This window comes from Heloderma suspectum, chromosome 9, assembly GCF_057233095.1.
Source record: "Heloderma suspectum isolate Gila_16-S chromosome 9, 16-S_ref, whole genome shotgun sequence".
In the NCBI taxonomy this organism is placed as follows: Eukaryota; Metazoa; Chordata; class Lepidosauria; order Squamata; family Helodermatidae; genus Heloderma; species Heloderma suspectum.
In genome coordinates, this window is record NC_139466.1 from 35,585,391 (window position 1) to 35,607,019 (window position 21,629).

Here is a 21,629-nt window from a genome sequence, read left to right on the forward strand (position 1 = left end):
GATAATCTGCAGAAAGCCTTATTAGCATGTGTAATGATAGGGAAAATGTAGTCCTATTGGAATCTGTGTAAACGTCATTTGGAAGCTTGCATCTCAACTTACATTGAATTGTTGGAATAGTAACTCCATGTTTTCTCGACATGAACAATTTAACCCTATATGTATTACAGAATTATTAGGTTTATTATTAACACATATTTCAACAGTACACACCCCATGAATGATTTCGGTTCAACAAATCACACAGCTACCCTGAGAACAGCTTTATGGATCTGATAAAGTGAGGGAGGGGGAGCCCTCTGTTGACTTGCCAATACGCTGCTGATAAGTGAAACGAAGACTCTGTTTTTTAAAACCTCAGTTGAGATTTGCCTGTTCACGCAACAGCATCTTCTGTACCGCTTTCTGTCCTGGCATATGAAAACACCAGCAGCCATGTTGAAGACATTTGTAATTCTAGCAGCAATCACAGGTAAGGTTCACATAATATTCAGCAGCTGAAATGAAAAACAGATTTCTCTTTCTTTTTTTTCCGGACTGTCGTCAACATAAGCAATATATTTTGGGGATGTACTAAAAAGGACACCAAATGGCCATTAACCAATGCATTTCAATGGCCATGCGATGTCCTTCTTTTTAGTACGCCCCCATATTTTGGGATAAAGAGCAAAAGCTGAGGATGTGATATCAAATCAATTTATTTCTGCGGATGCCCAACTCTCTGAATTTTAATCCTGTGATAGTTCTTTAAATGGGATTTATCTCTAAGAACTGGAGATGGCTAAATAAAGGGGGATTTGGAAGATATCGAGATAAGGTGAATGTGTGTTAACAATGAGGTGAATTTTCTAATTGTCTATGATTGATGGTCAGGATCCAAAGAAACATGAAACTAGTTCTGCGAACCCGTTGCTGCTTTAGGTTTGTTTTTCTTGAACTGGGACTCCAACCCTGTATGCCTCATGGAAAAGTGAGTTTCAAAAGTAGTTTGTGATTTAACATGGGAGTCAGCTGTTCAAAGGGAAAAAAGAATAGGCTGGTACAAGCCTTCTGGGCTTGTTCAAGCCACCAGGGACCCCATGGCCATGTAAGCTGCTTCCAGATGGAGGGAGGCTCTTAGAGCTACCAGCCAAAGGTACCCTGCACCTATTTCGTCTTTTCCTCCTTAATGGAATTTCCTGGTAAGATTCTAGTTGCCTAGATTCTGGCAAGAAAATCTTCTTTAAGCCTTTCAAAGTAAATGGAGAGTTAGAGTCATCATTCTCCTAATCCAGAGTTGTTCCCTCATCTAGTGTTGATATTTGTGTTTAAATGTAAATGTATTAGATGTCAGTATTTCCAAAACTGACATATTATAGGGTTATGCAAATACATTGTACTGATATTGTTGGAATGAAATGTGTTGCGTTACCACAAGTAATGAGTTATTTATTTTTATTGTATTTATTATTACATTTATATCCACCATTTTTCCTCTTGCAAAGAACTCAACGTCGCTTACATTACCCTCCTCCTCTCCATTTTTATCCTCACAACAACCCTGTCAGGTAGGTTGGGCTGAGAGTTTGTGACTGGCCCAAAGTTACCCAGTGAGCTTCATGGCTGAATGAGGACTAGAACCCAGATCTCCCTGACTCCAAGTCCATCAGTCTAACTACTGCACCACACTGGCTCTGAACCACACTTACGTTTCCTAATTACTACCAAGGAAAATACATTGCCATAGAATATCGACAGAGAAGACTGGGAGATGTTTGTAATTCAGAAATGAGAGGGCTTTGTCTGGATTAACCATTTTCCATTCCAGCTGGTCATTATAAAAACCATGTAACTTTAAGAATTGGTGCTTGGGTTTGCTTTGTTTTCCTCCTTCCTCTTTCCTTTTGTGGCTTTTAGATTGTAAGGCTGCGGGACAAGGACTGTGTTGTTTTTATTGATCTTATGCAAGCTGCAGGATAAAAAAATGCTCAGGGTAGATATGTATCAGACAAACACAAACACACAGAGACCCACAAATCCTGGTCTGTAATCCGGAGGTGGAGTGGAAGCACAAACCATGGGGTGCTGGTTTGGATATGAACAGGAAACTATGGTTTGCTTGAACAAGGAAGTAATAGTTAAGCAGAATGCATGAAGGGAAAATGGGGAAGGGAACAAAGAACTGGTTCCATTAGCACCAAACTATGATTCAAAGTTAAATGTGTGACATGAAATATGCATGTCACACAATCGGTAGGTAAGCCATCATTTTTTACTTGGATCCCAACCAAGGTGAACTATCTGAAGGAAACAGACACACATTATTTAACTACAACAGCCAATTAACAAAGGAATTTTTTTTCCAGTTTGTATTTCCTGCTGTTGTTTTGGTTTAGAGTGTGTGGTAATCACTTTAGAATACTGTGTGTGTGTGTGTGTGTGTGTGTGTGCGTGCATATGCGGTCACCTCTTGGCATAGAAAGGGATCAGAATCTGAGGGTGGTGATTGTGTGAACTAATGGTTAGATTGCCACTCCAAAGCTCTTGCCATTTTCTTGGTTAGGCTAATTCCATCCTTGGCTACTACAACCACATGTTTGCCATTTAACAGCTAGCGAAAATACCAAATAAAATGGAAAATAGGAAGTATTGTCAACACTGACTGGCAGCAGCTCTCCAAGGTTTCAGGCAGGATTTTTTCTTGCCCTAACTGGAGATGCTGGGGATTGAAGCAGAGACCTTCTGTATGCAAAGCAGGTGCTCTACCAGTGAACCAGGACCACTCCCTTTGACAGCAAAGGATAGGTCTTACACCCATCCGAAGCAGCAGGATGGGGGATATGCAGCCTCATCAGCCTCTTCACAAAGCTACCCAGAAAATACATGCTTTAACTTGAGAGCTGGACCTTAGATCTGAGGTAAGCAGGCTTCAGGCTTGCGGGATCTATTTTTTTTGTTTTTTACTAGAACTCCAAGATCCAGCAGCTGGAGCCAAGTGGGAAATAGTGGCTCAGGCAGATGGCCGTATGTTAAGAATGAAGGAACAGAGTCCCTTCTGAATACATGGTCAGCCTACGAATTTGTGGTCTGTGCCAGAACCAAGCTCACAAATCCTTTAAAAAATCCACTCCTGTTTTCCCCCAACCATTCTTTCACAGCAGAGGTGTTGAACTTCAGGCCCATGGGCCAAATTCTGGCCTCCTGGATCCCAATCCGTCTGTCCAAGGTTCCCCCGGCCCCACCGCCATTCGCCCAGCCGCGGGTCGTTTGGTGGTTTCTGAACGTTTCCCCTCATTCTAAACGCTTGAAAGGCCGCTGCAGAGGCTGAGTTATTGACCATCCAAACTTCAAAGTGAAATATGCTAGTGTTTTGGCCCCGACCCTTTTGCCTTTGGCTCCGCCCACCACTGGAATAGGGCCCTCGAGAGCTTCTCCAAAACTGAATTCGGCCCTCGAGGTGAAAGAGGTTCAACACCCCTGTTTTACTACAACGAAATTTAGAGGAGGCGGGGGAAGCTATTTAGTAGTTCCTATTGTTAGACGTTTGGGAGTCAGAAGCCTTTGCTGATGCATTACAACTCACCCAGAGATATACTAGTAGATCCAGGGTGGCCAGGCGTCCTCTTTTACAGAGGATTGTCCTCTACTTGAAGGTCTGTCTTGTCCAATTGCAGTTTAAAGATAATGAACCATAAGAAATGTTGCCCATCAAGAGCTAGCATCTGGGCAGCAGACTGAGTAGGCAGGAACACCAGCCATCTGGTCCCAGTCTTGCCCACTATGGTAAGATGTACTGCATTTCTATTAAAATTGTCATCATTATTTCTAAATTTGCATCTATATGTATAAATTGGCATATGCACATTTTATGGAAATCGCTGACCCCTTTTATTTTGGTGATGCTTGTCCTCTTTTTTTTTTCTTTTGGCAATTTATAAGTGGCCACCCTGTTCTGTTCTACCTTCTGCCCACCCCTGATTTAGGGCCAAGCAGGCTCCCTTGGGGACAATGCATTCCATACTGTGGGCCCCACTACTGAAAAGGCCCTGTTCCCATCCTTTGCATTTCCCTGATGCACCTCAGTTGGCAAGGGAACCCAGAGCAGGATCTCTGATGGTGATCGGCAAGCATGAGAGGGAGTGTACAGGTACAAAGTCAATGCCTTGGTATGCTATGGTCCCTGACTGATGTTTTCCCTGCTGGCCTTTTCCCCCACTCCCACAGGTCCTGTGAGCTGCGTGATCCTGAATGTTCCCCAGAGGTCTTTGAACACAACGGTTGGTGGAAACGTCACTCTTCTCTGCACATATGAAGTTCAAGGGGCTGCACCTAAACTGTTGATTCAGTGGACTTTTTACAATGCCAAATTCAAAAACAGCAGTATAGTAAGGCATCACGTTCTTTTTCTTTAAGAAAACACATTTGAATAATTATTTGTTGCCTGATGTAGACAGTTTTGAAATCTAAAGGTTATTTTGAATGCAGTTTTACTTTGTTCCTAGGAATGCCCGATCCAAATATCAAAAAGACCTTTTGGGTAAAAAGATGAGAATCTTTTTTGCCACCAAGAAGCCCCTTCCAACTGAACTGTTATCAATAGAAAGGTCTTGACAAAGCCTCAAAGTTAAATGCTTCTCTTTCAAAGGAGAATATATTTTTTTTTTTATGCCAGCGGCAGGTAAATTACAATGAAGTGCCACAAATCTTTTTTTTTTTTAATGTATTTCGTTTTATTCTTGCTGGGTGAGGGAATGGTTCCTGTTAAATACTTCCTTGTATTTCATTTTGGGGATGGCATCAAGGGTAGGCATGGCTGGGCAAACTGGTGAAGATAAAAAATATATATACGGAAATATCTGATAATATTATTTTATCTGTGCAGGCTAAAACATACATTAAAAGACAGGAGAGGAAAATACAATACTATTGTGGTGTAATATCCAACAATACCAGAGTAACGAGTACCAAACACAACCACACGTGTTCCGACCATCAGTGGTCTGCTACATAAAAATACTCCAGTATGTAGAAATGTATATAAGAAGATAAAAAGGCTTATATATGCTCATTGGAAGGACAGATACTGAAGCTGAAGCTCAAATATTTTGGCCACCTAATGCGAAGAGAAAACTCTCTGGAAAAGACCCTGATGCTGGGAAAGACTGAAGGCAAAAGGAGAAGGGGACGGCAGAGGATGAGACGGCTAGATAGCATCACTGATGCAATGAATATGAACTTGAGCACGCTCCGGGAGAGAGCGCAGGAAAGGAAGGCCTGGCGTGCTATGGTCCATGGGGTCACGAAGAGTCGGGCACGACTGAACGACTGAACAACAACAACAATGTAGAAAGGTATATAAGAAGATAAAAAGGCTTATATATACACCCACATTTTACAGTCCAACTTCGTCACAACTATAAACAATATTGGTGAGGTTTTAACACATAATATATTTGTATGTTTGAATATATATTTAGGAAGCAGGGTTTTTTTTTTTAATTGTTTTTATATTCACAGGTGGAGACACTGCAGTGTCCTATATTGCTTATAGTTGTGAGGAACTTGGATGTGTGTGTGTATATATAAAAGCCTTTTTATCTCCTTATATACCTTTTTACATACTAGTCCGTTTTTTGGTACTAGACCGCTGATGAAGACTTTAGGTTGAAACGTGTTTGGAGTTGCTTGGTACTGGTTACTCCTTGTATTGTTAAATAATACAGAACAATAGTATTGTATTTCCCTCTGTTGTCTTTTAGTGTATGTTTTTTGCCTGCATTGATAAAACAATATTATCAGATTATTTCCGTACGTTTATTATCTTCACCAGTTTGCCTATCCCAATGGTTTCATCACTATTTAGTTCAGGGTTGGGATACATTTCCTGTTTTTTTAAGCATGGTTGGGCCCCTGCCGATGGCCCACGCACTAGCGGGGCCCCACTGACAGAGAACCCCTGGACTTGCTTCTCCTCTTCACCATGGCAACCCTCTTGTTTACCTGCCTCTCACTCTGGCCCAGACAACAGAGATGGAACGAAAGAAGATGTATTTATTCATTAGATTTCTACCCAGTCCAACTGACAAATGCCCTCGGGGCAGTTGGCAATCATAAAACCAAAAAACAACATTATCATCAACAAAATAAAAATAAGAGCAATAATACAACAATAAAAGTATCAAAATAATGCAATATTATACATTAAAACATTTTAAAATATTGAAAAGATTGAGGAGCCAGCATAAAATTAATAAAAACAACAGATTAAAGTTTAAATGTCTTTATTTATTATTACATTGCAAGGAGCCCAAGGTGGCTTACGTGGTCCTCCTCCTCTCCATTTTATCCTCACAACAACCCTGTGAGGTAGGTTAGGAACAGAGTCAGTGATCAGCCTAAAGTCACCCAGTGAGCTTCATGGCCGACGGGAGGACTAGAACTCAGATCTCCTGAGTCCCAGTCCAACACTCTAACTGCTTGAAGTCAAAGGTTTTAACCGGGTGGATCTCCCTGAGAGGGGTTTCCAGACGGGGGCCACTACAAAGAAGGCTCTGTCATTGCTAGCCACCTCCCGCACCATTGTGGAAGGCCGAGGAGAGCCTCCAAAGATGATCTCAGCAATTGTCAGGGACAGGGCCATCATCAAGGGTAGGCATGGTTGTCCACCTGCCAAGGGAGAGTACCCTAGCAGGAGCTCACTAACAAGAGCCCCTTGAGTTGCTCCTCCTCTTCACCATTGCATCCTGCTTGTTCGCCTGCCTCTCGCTCTGGCCCAGACAGCAGTGCTGGTGAGCAGGAAGAGCAGTAGACGCCACGGCCTACTTGCTTGCTGGTTCTTGGCCTGTCAAGCAAGCAAGCAGGACCAATGGTGAGAAAGAGGAGGAGGAACAAGAGCAGCTGGTGAAAACAGCGGTGAGGAGGGAGACTCACTGAGGGAGGGGCCCGTGGAGGGTGCCTTGGCCAAGGGCCCTCACGAATCTGGCGCCAGCACGCTTTTGCTGGACCCTAAAGCCGGAAAGGCAGTGCACCCAAAATTAGCTACCAAGCAAGCAAATTCTCCATTCTGGTCAAGTCCCACCCACTTATGAAATGTGGGTTGATCACCGCAGGCCTGTCCTGAGTTGCGAAGACTCCCTTGTTTGTGGTTAGGCCCAGGTTACTGAAAACTCAAAACTATGTATTAGCAAAAAAAGAAAAGAAAAGGCACCCTTCATCAGGTCAGGATTTAGACAGATAATGTAACACCTTGTCCCGTCGGATCTGGAGGGCTGGGGAAGACTGAGGTATAAGAAAATCCGATCAGTAATCCCTGGTGCGTTGCCATAGTATACAAACATTCCTTGTTCAGTAATGGTTACCAGTTCTGCAGTTCACTTAACTCCCTCAGAAGTGTCGCTTGCCTTTCTGCTGCAATGTTAGCCCTACTTTTTACCGGTTTTACCTTAATTTACCAGTTTTATCTTATTTTTGCCTTAATGTTTACCTTAGTTTTTGCCTTAAAATACCAGTTTTAACCTTATTTTTCCAGTTTTAACTTTATTTTTCCAGTTTTACCTTAGTTTTTACCACTTTTTACATTGCTCATACAACACTTTTTACCAGTGGTGCAGTTCACTTAACTCCCTAAGAAGTGTCGCTTGCCTTTCTGCTGCAATGTTAGCCCTACTTTTTACCAGTTTTACCTTAATTTACCAGTTTTATCTTATTTTTGCCTTAATGTTTACCTTAGTTTTTGCCTTAAAATACCAGTTTTAACCTTATTTTTCCAGTTTTAACCTTATTTTTCCAGTTTTACCTTAGTTTTTACCACTTTTTACATTGCTCATACAATACTTTTTACCAGTGGTGCAGTTCACTTAACTCCCTAATAAGTGTCGCTTGCCTTTCTGCTGCAACGACAGCCTTTGTGTCTCCCCTGCCCCATTTCCCCCCTCTGCTAGATTGCTTTCACTGGGGATAAGGGAATAAGGGGTAGAGCTGTTCTATATTTACCTCATATTTTTGTACGTATGGGTAAGCCTTTATTTTCAGCATAAAAACATACTGCAGGCTCATAGAGCTCCATCCATTTGATGAACCCCATGTTATTTCATCTGTGTGTGAGCAGAAAAGACTGTTGCTCAGTGGGAGAACACATGTTTTGCATGCACCCCTGACAGCGGCCAGTAAAAGCAGATGATGGAGCTGTTCACACAACACACTAACCCACATTCAGTGGCTGAGTATGGGTTGCTTGCTGAACCATGGGTTGTTTGTTGAACTGTGGGTTAGCATGTTGTCTGAACCCAGGACATTTTCTACAGGGTGGCTTGTTAACCACGCAATGTGGCTTGTTAACCACCCTGAACACCCCAAGAACAAACCATGGGTCCTCAAGGTGGCTTGTTCAAGGAAAATAAGCCATACCACATGGTTAACAAGCATAGCTGGCTGGGGCATGCTCAGGGTTGTAGTCCAACACATCTGGAGGTCACCAGGTTGGGAAAGGCTGAAATACATCTTGCTCATGTAAAAATTTCACCAACTTATTTAGAGTTGCCTCGGTTGAGGGAGTGCTCTGTGTTTTGTACAAAGGCTCAAAGTCACACTTAACTCTTAGATCAGCACATTTCTACTCAAATGCAGCAGTCCCCGTGCCACTATATGCATGAAAAGTCCATCAGTCATTGTCGAAAGATGGTGTACATGACAGATGCACGGGGAAGATGTAGCTGGAGACACAAGGTAAGAAAAAGTAAATCTACATAAAGGGTACCATTTTCCTTTGATTTCCAGTGGTACTTTTGATGCTTTCCTACATCCCCATGAAGGAGAGGCTGGTGGCTCTGATTTCGGTGGGACTATAAATCCATTCTGGGTTTTAGTCAGAACCAGCCAGAACTCTAACGGAGCTATCCAAGGTGGTGAACCCATGGTAGGGATAGGGCTCAGTACCTTGGGTAGCTCCTTTAGAGTTCTGGCTGGTTCTGACTGAAATCCAGAATGGAATCACAGACCCATTGAAATTGGAGCCACCAGCCTCCACTGTCCCCATGCAAGTTTCTGGAGTCAGGTTTTGTAAAATAAAAACTATTTTTCCTTTAACTCCACCCCCCCCCCAGTTAAAATTGCATTTCACTATTGCAGGTGCTCCAGATGAGGCTTTTATTGTCCAATCACCCTACCGCATTCATGGAATTTAAAGGGGGGGGGGAAGAGACATCACCACCTTCAGTTTGTAGTATTACCCATTAAAAAAAAACAACCCTCAAAAAAGTTTCTCCAAGTCTCTTGTAATGTGAACTAGTAGAGGAATAGCCCAATATATTCAGCACAAAATGATTATCATTCTTTCTCAACTGTGCACTAACATATCTTGGGGAAAGATTCTGACCCAACAAGAAAATTGACCCGTTATACATTATTTATTCTACTTGCAGTGACAGAGATAGAAAAAGTCTAAAGTGACACATAGCTTGAACTTGTGGTGAAAACAAACGAAAACAAAACATTAAATTGCAACGTTGCTCTGTCTTTGGCATCTCTGTGGTGAAATCATTGTGTACTTTGCACTGGAAGTCAGAATGGAAAGCCAGTTCAATTTTAGACCGAAGTGCCATGGTGTGTGACTCTAGCCTTTTTGTATCTCTGTGCCTGTTGCTGCCAGGCTTTCAGACCCACCTTCAGACCCACCAAGCAGGGCAACAGGTAGATTCTTATTGCATGAGTTTGCCTAAGACTAAGTATTAACTCTGCTTCGTATAGAGTAGACTGGATGAACCAACTTTACTGCTATAAATAAAAAAGGTCTGAATGTTTAAGAGTGACCAATTGCCTTTGGGTTGGCTTCTTTCAGTCAAACAATGCACTTCATAGAATCATAGAATAGTAGGGTTCGAAGGGGCCTACAAGGCCATCGAGTCCAACCCCCTGCTCAATGCAGGAATCCAAGTCAGAGCAACCCTGACAGATGGCTGTCCAGCCTCATCTTGAATGCCTCCAGTGTGGGAGAGCCCACCACCTCCCTAGGTCATTGGTTCCATTGTCGTATTGCTCTAACAGTCAGGAAGTTTTTCCTGATGTTCAGCCGGAATCTGGCTTCCTGTAACTTGAGCCCATTATTCCGTGTCCTACACTCGGGGATGAACGAGAAGAGATCGTGGCCTTCCTCTCTGTGACAACTTTTCAACTTCAAGTACAATGCCAAATTCAAAAACAGCAGTTGGCGTCACGTTCTCGCTCTTTTTTTTTTTAAGCAAACACATTTTAATAATTATTTGTTGCCTGATGTAGACAGTTTTGAACTCCAAAAGTTATTTTGAATGCAGTTTTACATTGTTCCTAGGAATGTCCAAAACAAATATAAAAAAGACCTTTTGGGTGAAAAGATGAGAATCTGCTATATTCCTTTGGATTAACCCATGGCCACCACGAAGCCCCTTCCAACTGAACTGTTATAGGATAACACTTCAGTTTTGACTTCAGACTGAATATTGGATTGGTATCAGTTTTAAGAATCCAATGGGGCACTTATGACCCCACCGATTGTCTTACTCCCTGCCAGTTCTGTTGCACAAGCAGCCCCTACCACTTGGGCAATGGCGGTGTAGCACTTTGTAGGGGAAGCCCCAAAATGAGTAGAGATGCTTGTTTCTGGAAGGAGGCAGGTCAGTGAAGCTGGAATAAGGGAGCTCCTCCGACCTGCCTCCTTCCAGAAAGGAGCATTTCCACTCATTTTGGGTCTTCCTCTAGGAAGCACTAAATCTCCTTTCCATAAGCAGTGGGTCCCACTGTCGCAACAGAAGTGGCGGGACCCACCACTTGCAGAAGGGAATTCATGTGGGGAGGGGTGGGGGAAGTGGCCTATTGGATTTTGCCCATGGCTTCCCCAAAAGAATCCCAAGAATGATGGTTTGGTGATGGTGTTGCTGCGGATTCTCTGTTAGAGACCTCACAGCCTACTTGCAAATTTGAGTGAAGTAGCAAGAGCGAAGGGGTGTTTGAGCCTTTCTTGGTGGTTTGCTTTCTGCATTCTGCTCCCAGCTGGTGTCCCAGGGGGAGGGAGATGAGTGGGAGGTGGCTGTATTTCACTAAATAAAAATGCAGAGACACTGTTCACACATCTCATCTAGTTGGCACTGGCAGCCCAGCTCACCAGGTTAGATAGTAATCCTTGCTTTAGTCTCCTTACGTAAGTGATGGTTACCAATATCTCTGTTTGGGTTCGCATGACCCAACAACCCATCCTGGGTGAAAAGCCACAGTGGGCTGTCATGTCGTGCAAACTTGGACTGATTCCCGCAGGGTGGCTTGTGTGTGGGCAACAGGACACCCTAACATCCCATGGTTTGTTGCAGGGGTTGTTGAACCCACGATGGAGCTGAAAAATTTTTTTTTAAAATTAATTGGCCCCAAGTTGCACAAATTTCCAGAGGATTTTTTTTTTTTAAGTCAGGAACTGCACCTGTGATTGTGGTTCCCGCGGAGAGGGGAACTTGGTGGCAGACAAGACGAGTTCTGCTGCCAAGTCCCCTGGGATACCTGTGGGTGGACTGAGGGGGAAGGAGTGGGAGAACAATCCATGGTGAGCTTGATAGTGTATTAGGCTCACTGTAGATTGTTTCAACAAGTAACCCACACTGCATGGCTGATTTCACAGGATGGGTTGTCATATTGTGCAAACTCAACCTCTTTCTTCCTCCATCCCCTCTACAAAAATGTTTAGGAGAGGGACCATAGCAAAGCACATACACTGCATGCAGAAAGTCCCAATTGGCACCTCCAGTTAAAAGGATCCATGGGGCTAATTTAAGTCCCATTGATTTCAAGAGGTCTACTCCAAGTATGATTAAATTGGGATCAAACCAATTTTTACTAGAACTGCCTCTACTACAGGACCACGATCTCCCAAACAACCTGCCTGCACCCTAAGGTCAACATTGGAGGGAGGCTCTGCCTGTTTGCCCACCTGCCAGAGCAATTAGGCTGGTGGGCACATGCTTTCTTGGTAGTGGCCCCCTCACTTGTGGAACTCTGTTCCAATTGATGTCCACTGGGTCCCATCACTACTTCAAGCAGGCCCTAAGAATTATTTATTTACCTTGGCCTGTAGCTGAGTGAATATGGCTTCTTAACCACCCTGAATGACCCAACAACAAACCATGGGTTCTCAAGGTGGCTTGTTTGAGAAAAATAAGCCATACTGCATGGTTAACAAGCCACCCTGTGGAAAATGTCCTGGGTTCAGATAACACGCTAAACCCACAGTTCAATAAACAACCCATAGTTCAACAACAAGCCACACTCAACCAGAGTGTGGGTTAGCAAGTTATGTCAACAGTGTATACAGCTGAAGTGGACATAAACAGTGCCCCGCAAACCCAGAGTCCATCTCAGAGAGCTCAAGCAAAGATGGCCATGGGTCCTACTTTACAGAGGGCAAAGGGATGGGGGGCTTGAAACTGCCCACCACATTAAATAGGAGATTGAGCAGGCACACAGGTTACCTGGTTCCAGTCACTCCCACTATGGTGAGATGTACTGTATTTCTATTAAAATTATAGTAATGATTTCTAAATTTGCGTCTAACCATATAAGTTAGCATATGCACATTTTATGCAAACCAGTGTCTTCTTTTGTTCTCCTTTTTGATAATGTATAACTGGCCACCCGACCAATTGAGCCATATTGGGCATGACAAGTGTGGTTCTATATCAGCCTTCCCCAACCTGATGCCTTCCAGATGTGTTGTACTACGAGTCCAACAACATCTGGTGTCTGGCTGGGGGATTCTGGGAACTGTAGTCCAACACATCTGGAGGGCACCAGGTTGTGGAAAGCTGTTGTACACCATCTATTGCATTGGCAGGAGATGTGTTTCTAACTTACAGAGGGAGCGCTTGCATGGTATGCCTAAGGAAGGAGTGGAGTTACTTGCAGAAATAGCTGCTGTTCTCTTTTAATAGTCATTCTGAGTTCCTCATCAAGGATTTTTTAAAAGAAGAAAATTATACCTTATCCTAAAATAATTCATGTAATTAGTTTTGTTTTCTTTTAATTTAATTTAATTATTAATCAATTAATTACATTTCTGTACCACCCAATAGCCGAAGCTCTCTGGGCAGCTCACAACAAAGTTCTCTGGGCAGTTTTACTGCAGTTATAGTATTTTCTAGTCCTCTGTGATTTTTGAATCTCTCCATATCACTCTACTTTAGTTGGGGAGGAGATGCTATTATATAATGGCCCCAAGTAACCACTTTTGCGCATATGACCTTGTCTTGAGTTTTGTGTGTGTTCCTGATTGCATTAACCAACAATCCTTTGGTAGTTTTAGGGTGTAACCCACTTTTGGTCAACAGACGCAGTAGATAACATTGATTCAAAACATTAGTCAACCCAGCGTTCAGTTTCATGAGCATTCCATTTTAATACAAATGCAATCAAGCTGATCCATAAAGTAAATAGAATCATGTTTCTACCCCAAGGCAGGGATTGATAACTATAACTCAAATTAACAGAAAATGTCTGATGCATTTTGGTGAACAACCGAAAGGCAGAAACTTCCTTTATTTTCCTGGGTAGCTTTCAAATGCAGCTACAGTTATTCACTGGTGTCACATCACCAACATGACTAAACATATGCGGAGGCTGCCAAAAAAACACATATGTGTCAGTGGCCCCCATGTGAGGGCTGCAATGTTTCTGAACTGCTGACCATGTGGATCCACTTGTCCATGTCGAGAGTCTACATACCAGCATCAGCCACCAACAGTACATATCCAACATTAACACGGAGACTCTCAGTGGGGCTGAATCCAAAGGTCCCCTTCTGGTGGTGTGGTGGAGCCAGGGCTCACAGGGATGCTGATGTCATGTGCCAGCCCCCACCCTCACCCCCTCAGCTTAGCTGCAATCCTCATAGCAGGTAGGGAGAAATGAATTTTCCCAGCAACAATACTTTGTTGCTTGTTGTAATCTGAATTATTTGGGGGTGGCTTGGTCTTGAATTAGCAATTAAGACCCATTAACTTTACAAAAGACCTGCTCTTGGAGATGAAATCTCTTAAGAACTGGCTTGTTGATATGGATCAGCCAAAAACAAAAATACTCGCAGAAAAAAGGTAATATCCTAAACCACACAAAAAAACCACCAAACAATTTAGGTTATAGGAAACTGCCAATTCTAATAAACAATTAAAAACAAGGTTTTAATAAAATATTACAAACAATGTTAAAAAGATCTACAACAGTCCTCAAGTATTCCCTATATACATATTACAATAATTGTTATCTGTATCTGGGCTATACAGATTTTGCAGTATCCCTGTCCCATATGCATTTCGACCGAAATGGTCTTCATCAGTGGGAAAATAAACACAAATTACAGCCCATATAATCACCAGTTACAAATAATGTCTCATAACTGCAGAGATTCTACATAAAGCCTATAAAACAAAAATAATCAGGTTTAAATATATCTAAAATATTAACACTGACACAATTAGTGAAATAGCTAAAAAAAACACCCAAAAATAATAAAAGGTATATTTACCAACAGTTTTTAAAATAGTAAGATTGTTGGCTTCTCACAAAGTGGTATGTATGTGTTAGATTTGGGAGTCAACATTTCCTCCTGTACCTAAAACATAACAAGGCGAAATGCCTGATGAAAATTCCCAGGTTATCACACCACAGTAATAAAAAATAAATCCCTTACAACAAAAGGAGCTATTTTACTAATGGTGTCAGTGTTAATAAACAAGGTTTTTAACCTTGTTTGTAATATGTTATTACAACCTCATTTTTAATCGTTTATTAGAATTGGCAGTTTCCTGTAACCTATATTGTTTGGTGGTGGCTGATATGGATCAGCACAGCTGCCTGTAATTTTGGACAGGCCTTGGCAGTGGAGGCTGGTGGCTCCAATGTCAGTGGGGTGGTAAATCCACTCTGAGTTTCAGTCAGAACGAGTTAGAACTCTAAAGGAGCTATCTAAGGTGCTTCACAAAGGATAGCTCCTTTGGAGTTCTGACTGGTTCTCCTCGGGGATGTGGCTGTTGGAATTGTCCTGATATGTGCCTGCACTTTAACATTTACCACTGTACCACTCTTCCCGTCTTCTGACAAAAGGACTCCTTTTGTCAGAGGAAGCCTCCTTCCTCTAGAGGAAGGAAACCTTTTGATGGTGCAACCCATGGGAAGCAGCATATAAATATTATAAATCCTGGATGGAGTACTTGGTGCTTTCAGAAATTGAGATTAGCCATTCCTTCTCTATCTCAACAGCCATTGCTAGGTATAATTTGATTCCTACAAGACCTACCACTTACTAATTCATCCAGACCACAAATCTCCATTTTGAGACCGGGTCTATCTAAACTTCAGACTTCATGGCCAAATTTTGGGACTTTTCTGTGTCTTCCCCCATCTCCTGCTTTTTGGATATTTGTGTGGAATTTTGGTTGGCCCTATTAAAGGTATTGCCCATCTGTGGATCTTGTATTCCCCTCTGCCCACATAGATCAGCATGGCTATCTTTGGGCAGTGTCCAACAGTGTCATTCCAGTAATGCAAATTATGTTGTGCTAGCAGAAGGGGTTCTAGTATACCTCTGATAGCGTTAGCTTACACAGTGGGTTTTCCAGGGAATCTTGTTGCACAAGCTATCGCTATTACTTCTTCACACAGCGCATAGTTAACCTATGGAATTTGCTACCGTAGGATGTAGTTATGGCCACCAATTTGGATGGCTTTAAATGGGAGTTGGACAAATTCCTGGAGCAAAAGGCTATCAATGGCTACTAGTCTTGATGGCTACGTGCTTCCCTCAGTACCAGAGGCAGTGAGCCTATGTACACCAGTTGCTGGGGAACATGGGTAGGAGGGTGCTGTTGTGCTTATGTCTTGCTTGTGGGTTCCTGGTCAACAGCTGTGCCACTGTGTGAACAGAATGCTGGACTAGATGGGCCCTTGGTCCGATCCAGCATGGCTCTTCTTACGTTTTCATTGGTGTAGTGCTAGAGGTCCCTTATGCTAGTGCAACATAGTTTGTGTTAGTGGAATTACATTGCTGGATACTGCCCTTTTTTTCTAGTATGCAGAAACATTCTTTGGAAGCATCAGTGTGGAGGTCATAAGATTTTATTTTAGGGTGCAATCCTATGTGGATTGCCAGCATCCTCCAAACCTCAGAGGCTGCCAACTATCTAATGCAACTTTGCCTCCATGCTCCAGCTGCCTTGCATTTCTGCTAGACGGGCAACTTCACCCATCTAGTGGCAGCACCTCGGAGGGGGAGAGGAGGAGGCTGAGGCAGCCATAGGAAACAGCATACCACAGCCACCCCAGTCTCCTCCACTCCCTGCCCCCAGAAATGCACCCTTTTTCCTGTCTCCACCCTCTGTTTTGCAAGCATGGAGAGGTAGACGGCACAACTCTCTCTAAGCTGGCTACGAGGGGGAGGGGCAGGGGGCAGGAAATGCTGAGCCAGGAAACCAAACAATCCTATGCCCTCCCAGATGCTCCCTCCCTGACTTAACCATTTGTAGTCTGCTTCCCCATTTTTCAGTTCCCAAGTCAGGTAATAAACAGCATTAAATAAGAATTCTTTGTAAAAAAACAAACAAAAACCTTTACAATTAAAAAAATAGAAATACCTAATAAATAATTATAGCAAATGTAGGTTCCAAATGTATGACAAAAAGTTGTGTTTTAAATAAATATAATACTAATACTAGTAATCAACATATATCTTTCTCTTTATAATCTTTTTCTTGGTATTTTGTTGTTATACTTGTTTCAGTGTTTTTGTTTGCCTCCTTGACCTCTGTAAAGGAGAAGCATGACGTAAGTGTTTTAGGGAGCAATCCTATGCATATTTGGACAGAAAAAAGTCCTACAAGTTATGCTGGCTGGGGAATGCTGGGTGTTGTAGGACTTTTTTCTGTCTAAGCATGCATAGGATTGTGCCCTTAAATAAATACATCAGACTTAAGTGTATTGGTGGCGGGGGTGGGGGGAATACATATTGGCTTTAAACTAGCTTATAACCAAATGCTTGGTCAAACAATATTTATTGGTGACATACCTATGGTTTCTCATACACAAGAATAATCCTATGGCTTCAGTCCTGTGCGCAAAAGATAAAGAAAGGAACTATATAGTTATAAAGTGGGTATAATTCTGATTGAACAATATAAATATAGTGCATTTGTTATAAGACAACAATTATATTAGCTGGTGGGATAGTTACTCTTATTCGTTGACAGATTTCTGGATTATATCCTGTTACATAGCTTTGTCAAAACCAACGTAAAGCCAAAAATTCCTCCGTGGAAACAACATTTCTTACTCACGGAAGGCAGCTGAATTTTTCCTCTGGCCTGTGATGTGCCGCTTACACTCATGAGTCTTCCAAAGAGAGAAGCTGGCCATATCTGCTGCCCATTTGTGAAAGTTTGCTTTGTCTCCCACACTGAAGCTTTGTTCGGGGCAATAAGAAAAACAAAACAAAACAAACAAACAAACAAACCAAAAAGACCCTGGTAAATTTTGTGGTTAGAGATTTTTTGGAGCTAAGACTGCAAATCTGGGAAACATTCACTATGAACAGACCTATCTGTGTTACTACTGGATGAAGTCTCTGTGAATAGTCAAGAACAGTGGAGGTGGGTGGCTCCGACTGAGGTCATGGGGTGGGGGTGAATCCACTCTGGTTTCAGTCAGACCCAGTCAGAACTCTAAAGGACCTATCCAAGGTCCTGAACCCTACCCCCCAAATTAGTTTGGTGCCTTGGATAGCTCCTTTAGAGTTCTGATTGCTTCTGACTAAAACCCAGAGTGTATTCACTGCTCCACTGACATCAGAGCCCCCAGCCTCCTCTGGCCAAGAAGGCTGCAGCCCTATACACATTTACCTGGGAGCGTGTCTCGTTCAACTTAATGGGACATGGTGGTGCTGCCAGGGCTGAGAGGGCCCTGGGCAGGATGCCCTTTGGACACATTCCAGGACACTCAGTCTCGCCTTGCTCCCCAGCCCCAGGTGCTCACTCCCCATTCCTTGCTGTCCCCCACCCCAGCTTACCAGGTAGCAGCAGAACCAACAGAACTGTCTTCTTTTAAAACGGACATTAGAGCACGGGGACACTGTGAAGCAAAGCTACAGTTATGCCTGGCATCTTGGTTTCTCCTGGGGGGTGTCTCCACCAGCAATTTACTCCGAGCTGACTGCGTGTCGAGGGCCTTAGGGATACATAATGTCGTGGCCATTCAGCAGCCACCCTGGAGCTTATCGGGGAACAACCGGATTTCCTGAGACTGCTTAAAGTCCAATTCTTTTCCTTAAGTTGGGTTCTGCTTGGTATAGCTGTTGTGTGCCCCTGTCAGGGTGGACACTGAGCCCATAGAATCCCAGAGTAGTTCTGATTCTGAGGAAGAGCAGTCGCTCCTGGGAGAGGAGCGCGCTCCTCTTTCCCAGGGCCCACAGCTGACGGAGATTCCTCCCACCAGCATTCCTAGCTTAGATAGCAGTCCAGGGAGTGACCGAGCGCGGGAAGTAGACTTGGTGGACGCGCGTCGCTGACGCAGAGAGCGGCGCCAAATGGAGGGCACAGAAAGGAGGTGGAGTGCCCGGTTGATGCGCAAACAACGGCTGCGCCCAGAGGATCCAAGGGAAAAGGGGAGGGACTCTCCCTAGTCCTTAAGTTCAGGGGTCTGCCAGTAATTCCCTTTCAAACGGGGACCAACTGTTCCAACTTAGGGCATAGGTACTCTGCTGCCCAGATCTAGTTGCTAACGGTAGAGTTGTTAAGTTGTAAAAGAGGAATAAAGCTTTAAAAGGAATCCCTTTGTCTGTGTCTGGACTTGGCTACTGGATTAGACTGAGAGAGGCCTCCAAGGAGCCCTTGACAGCCCCAACCCCTGCGTTTAGCTCGGGAGAGAGCACACTCCGGGAGAGAGCGGAGGACAGGAAGGCCTGGCGTGCTATGGTCCATGGGGTCACAAAGAGTCAGACACGACTTAATGACTGAACAACAACAATGCTAGCCCTGCCCAGGGGTGTGCCTTGACTCAGGTCAAGGGGTGTTTCTTGCCCCTTGTGTTTCCCAACACAAACTAATTAATGTCTACTCAGAAGTAACTCCCATTGTGCTGAATGAGGCTTGCCCTCTGAATGCCCACATCAGAATTTACAGAGATCCCCCTCAACTGAAATGGCACAGTTTAGAGCACAAACTCCCTAAATGCTGGAAAGCATGTTCTCGAGGCTCCGATTCTCCCTGGCTTGGCTTATTGGTTATTGCCTTAGGAAGTAACTACTTCACAACTTCTTTATAGAGATTCTGCAGTTAGAAAGGGGGCTGGTTTCCCATTGCTGTGTTCCCATTGCATGCTTTCCCAGCACAAGCATATGTGTGTCTACTTGGAAGTAACTCCCATTGTGCTCAATGAAGCTTGCTCCTGAAATGCAGGTGCATCTGGAGTTTCAGGGGAAAAGAGAAAGGGGGGGGAAGAGTGGGGAGGGAAGCCTCTCTTATTGGTTGAGCAGCCCCTGCCAGTCAGATGACATTCACTCCAACCCCCACCAGGAACTATGTTCTGTACTGGTGCGGAGCATTCCCTCATGGAGCCCTGCATGGACAAAAGCACAGCAAAGCTGATTCCTTTTTAAAAAATCCGGTACCCCTTCATTTGCTTCTCCTTCTGTTGTCATGGAGACACAGTCCCAGAATGCATCTGGGCCCCCATGGGGCCTAGAGGTCCATTAGGGAAATCAAGATGCCTGCCGCAACTGCAGCTTCGCTTCACAGTGTGCTCTTCTGCAAGTTATTAAAAAAAAAAGTGTTGTGGCAGCTACATCTGGGGTCCCTCCAGGCTGTGGGGCCCTAGACTGTCTGTAGCAGTGCACTGATGCGTCTGAGTAGACATGCATAAGATTGTGCTGTTAGGCTGCAATCCTAAATGCACTCACAAGGGAGTAAGTGGCTTAAACCACATAGAAGACAGCGAGACTTGCTTCCCCATTGAAGATAGTGGGAATTACTTCTGAGTAAACATGCATAGAATTGCACTGTATATTTACATAACCAGCATACAGTACAGCTCAACTTCATTGCATAAATTATGGAACAAAATCTCATGGTTTTGCATGATTGGTGAACCAGTACATTGAGCTTTAACATGTTGATTAGGTGTTAGCAGTGATCAAAAGATGTAAAGCGACTGCGTGGAGTTCAAGCACATGACCCCAGTCATGTGATGCTTGAAATCTATTTTATTTTGAAAAACTTTGAACCATTTACTGTTTGTGAACTGTCTTGGTAACATCCTTTGCTTGAAAGATGGTAAATAAATACTGTTGTTCCCTCCGCGCCCTGCTACCGATTGGATTAACTTTAAGTTTTGTGCAACAGGTTTATTATTCAGAAAATGGCCAGTCATATATCAACCCAGTTTTTAAGGGCCGAATCCAAGTCGCAAACAGCACAAGAAATGCATCAATAACCATCTTCAACATGCGGCCATCGGACACGGGTGTTTATACCTGTGAAATTTTGATTCTCGGAGGTGCAGGTGGCCAGAGTGAAAAATCAGTGTCTGTCAGTGTACTAGGTATTTATTTATTTTATTCTTATATTCTTGTAAATTTCTTACACTATGTTGAGTTCAGGATTCAGTGTTCACAAGTGGGAACTCCAACAAAATGTTGCAGTCTCCTTTCTGCTAACGGTTGTGGTTTTGTTCAGGATTCCCTCCAAATGGAGCACCTCCCCCTGCCCACTCAGGCAGGGCATTTCCACTCTATACTAGAGATGGGTGAGAAATTCAGTTGGTTCACATTTTAATGCAAAAGTACCTAATTTAACATTTTTGAACCATGATGCGAACCAAAATTCAGTTATCCATCAAAATTCTCATTTCTACCAATTTTTCAGTGGAGTTCTCCAATCAGAAAATGGGGATACTAAGAGAAAGTTCAAACAAAGAGGCGTATAATAGCAAAAATAGCATTCAAAGATGTATTGTAAGAATGATTCCTTGCAAAAATATGGATTTTGTGGCAAAATTGCATACAAAACTGCATGCGTTAGGAGAAATATATACAAAATGTGTACGAATTTTCATGTGAACGTAAAAAAAAAATCTCACATTTGGGATGAACTGAATTTAAGACTGGAAAAATGAGAAACCGACATTGACAGATTTCTTCCTCCTCTACACCCCTCTCCCTCCACCCCTTTTTCTAATTTCTTTTTTTAACTGACACCCAAGTGACACTTAGAGAGCAATCCTATGGCCGCTAGACAGTGTCTGATGGCCATAAGATTTTTTGGTTTCTGGGAACCGAGCTTGGAGCCAGGACTTTGAGCTCAGTTCCCAGAAACCACACTCCCCTCTCCCTCCCCATTGTAGGCAGTCCAGTTAAAGTCTGATTCTTTTCCTTAAGTTGGGTTCATACATGCAGTGTGGAGCAGGCAAAAAGGGGGCATTCCCGGGGGCGGAGAGGAGACTGCAGAAGCGTCATTATGAGGCTTCCTATGTGCCGTGCAGCCTCCCCCACTCCTGCTCTGAGGTCCCCACCTAGACAGCCAAAATTGGCTGTTTAGCCAAAAATGCAGGCTGGCTGGAGTGTGAAGGACAGGATCATCTCTATGCTCCGCCCATCCTGC

At 43.4% G+C, this 21,629-nt stretch overlaps 1 protein-coding gene across 1 annotated transcript in view; it reads left to right on the plus strand.

The window, feature by feature from the left end:
* Positions 1–254: 254 nt before the first annotated feature.
* The window catches only part of VSIG1 (V-set and immunoglobulin domain containing 1), a 29,428-nt gene continuing 8,053 nt past the window's right edge, over positions 255–21,629 (plus strand). Inside the window, exons 1-3 of the mRNA XM_084813279.1 lie at positions 255–472; positions 4,204–4,364; positions 20,373–20,571. Coding sequence (XP_084669405.1) covers positions 418–472; positions 4,204–4,364; positions 20,373–20,571 — 415 coding nt within the window. The 5' untranslated portion in view covers positions 255–417. The remainder of the gene's footprint in view (positions 473–4,203; positions 4,365–20,372; positions 20,572–21,629) is intronic.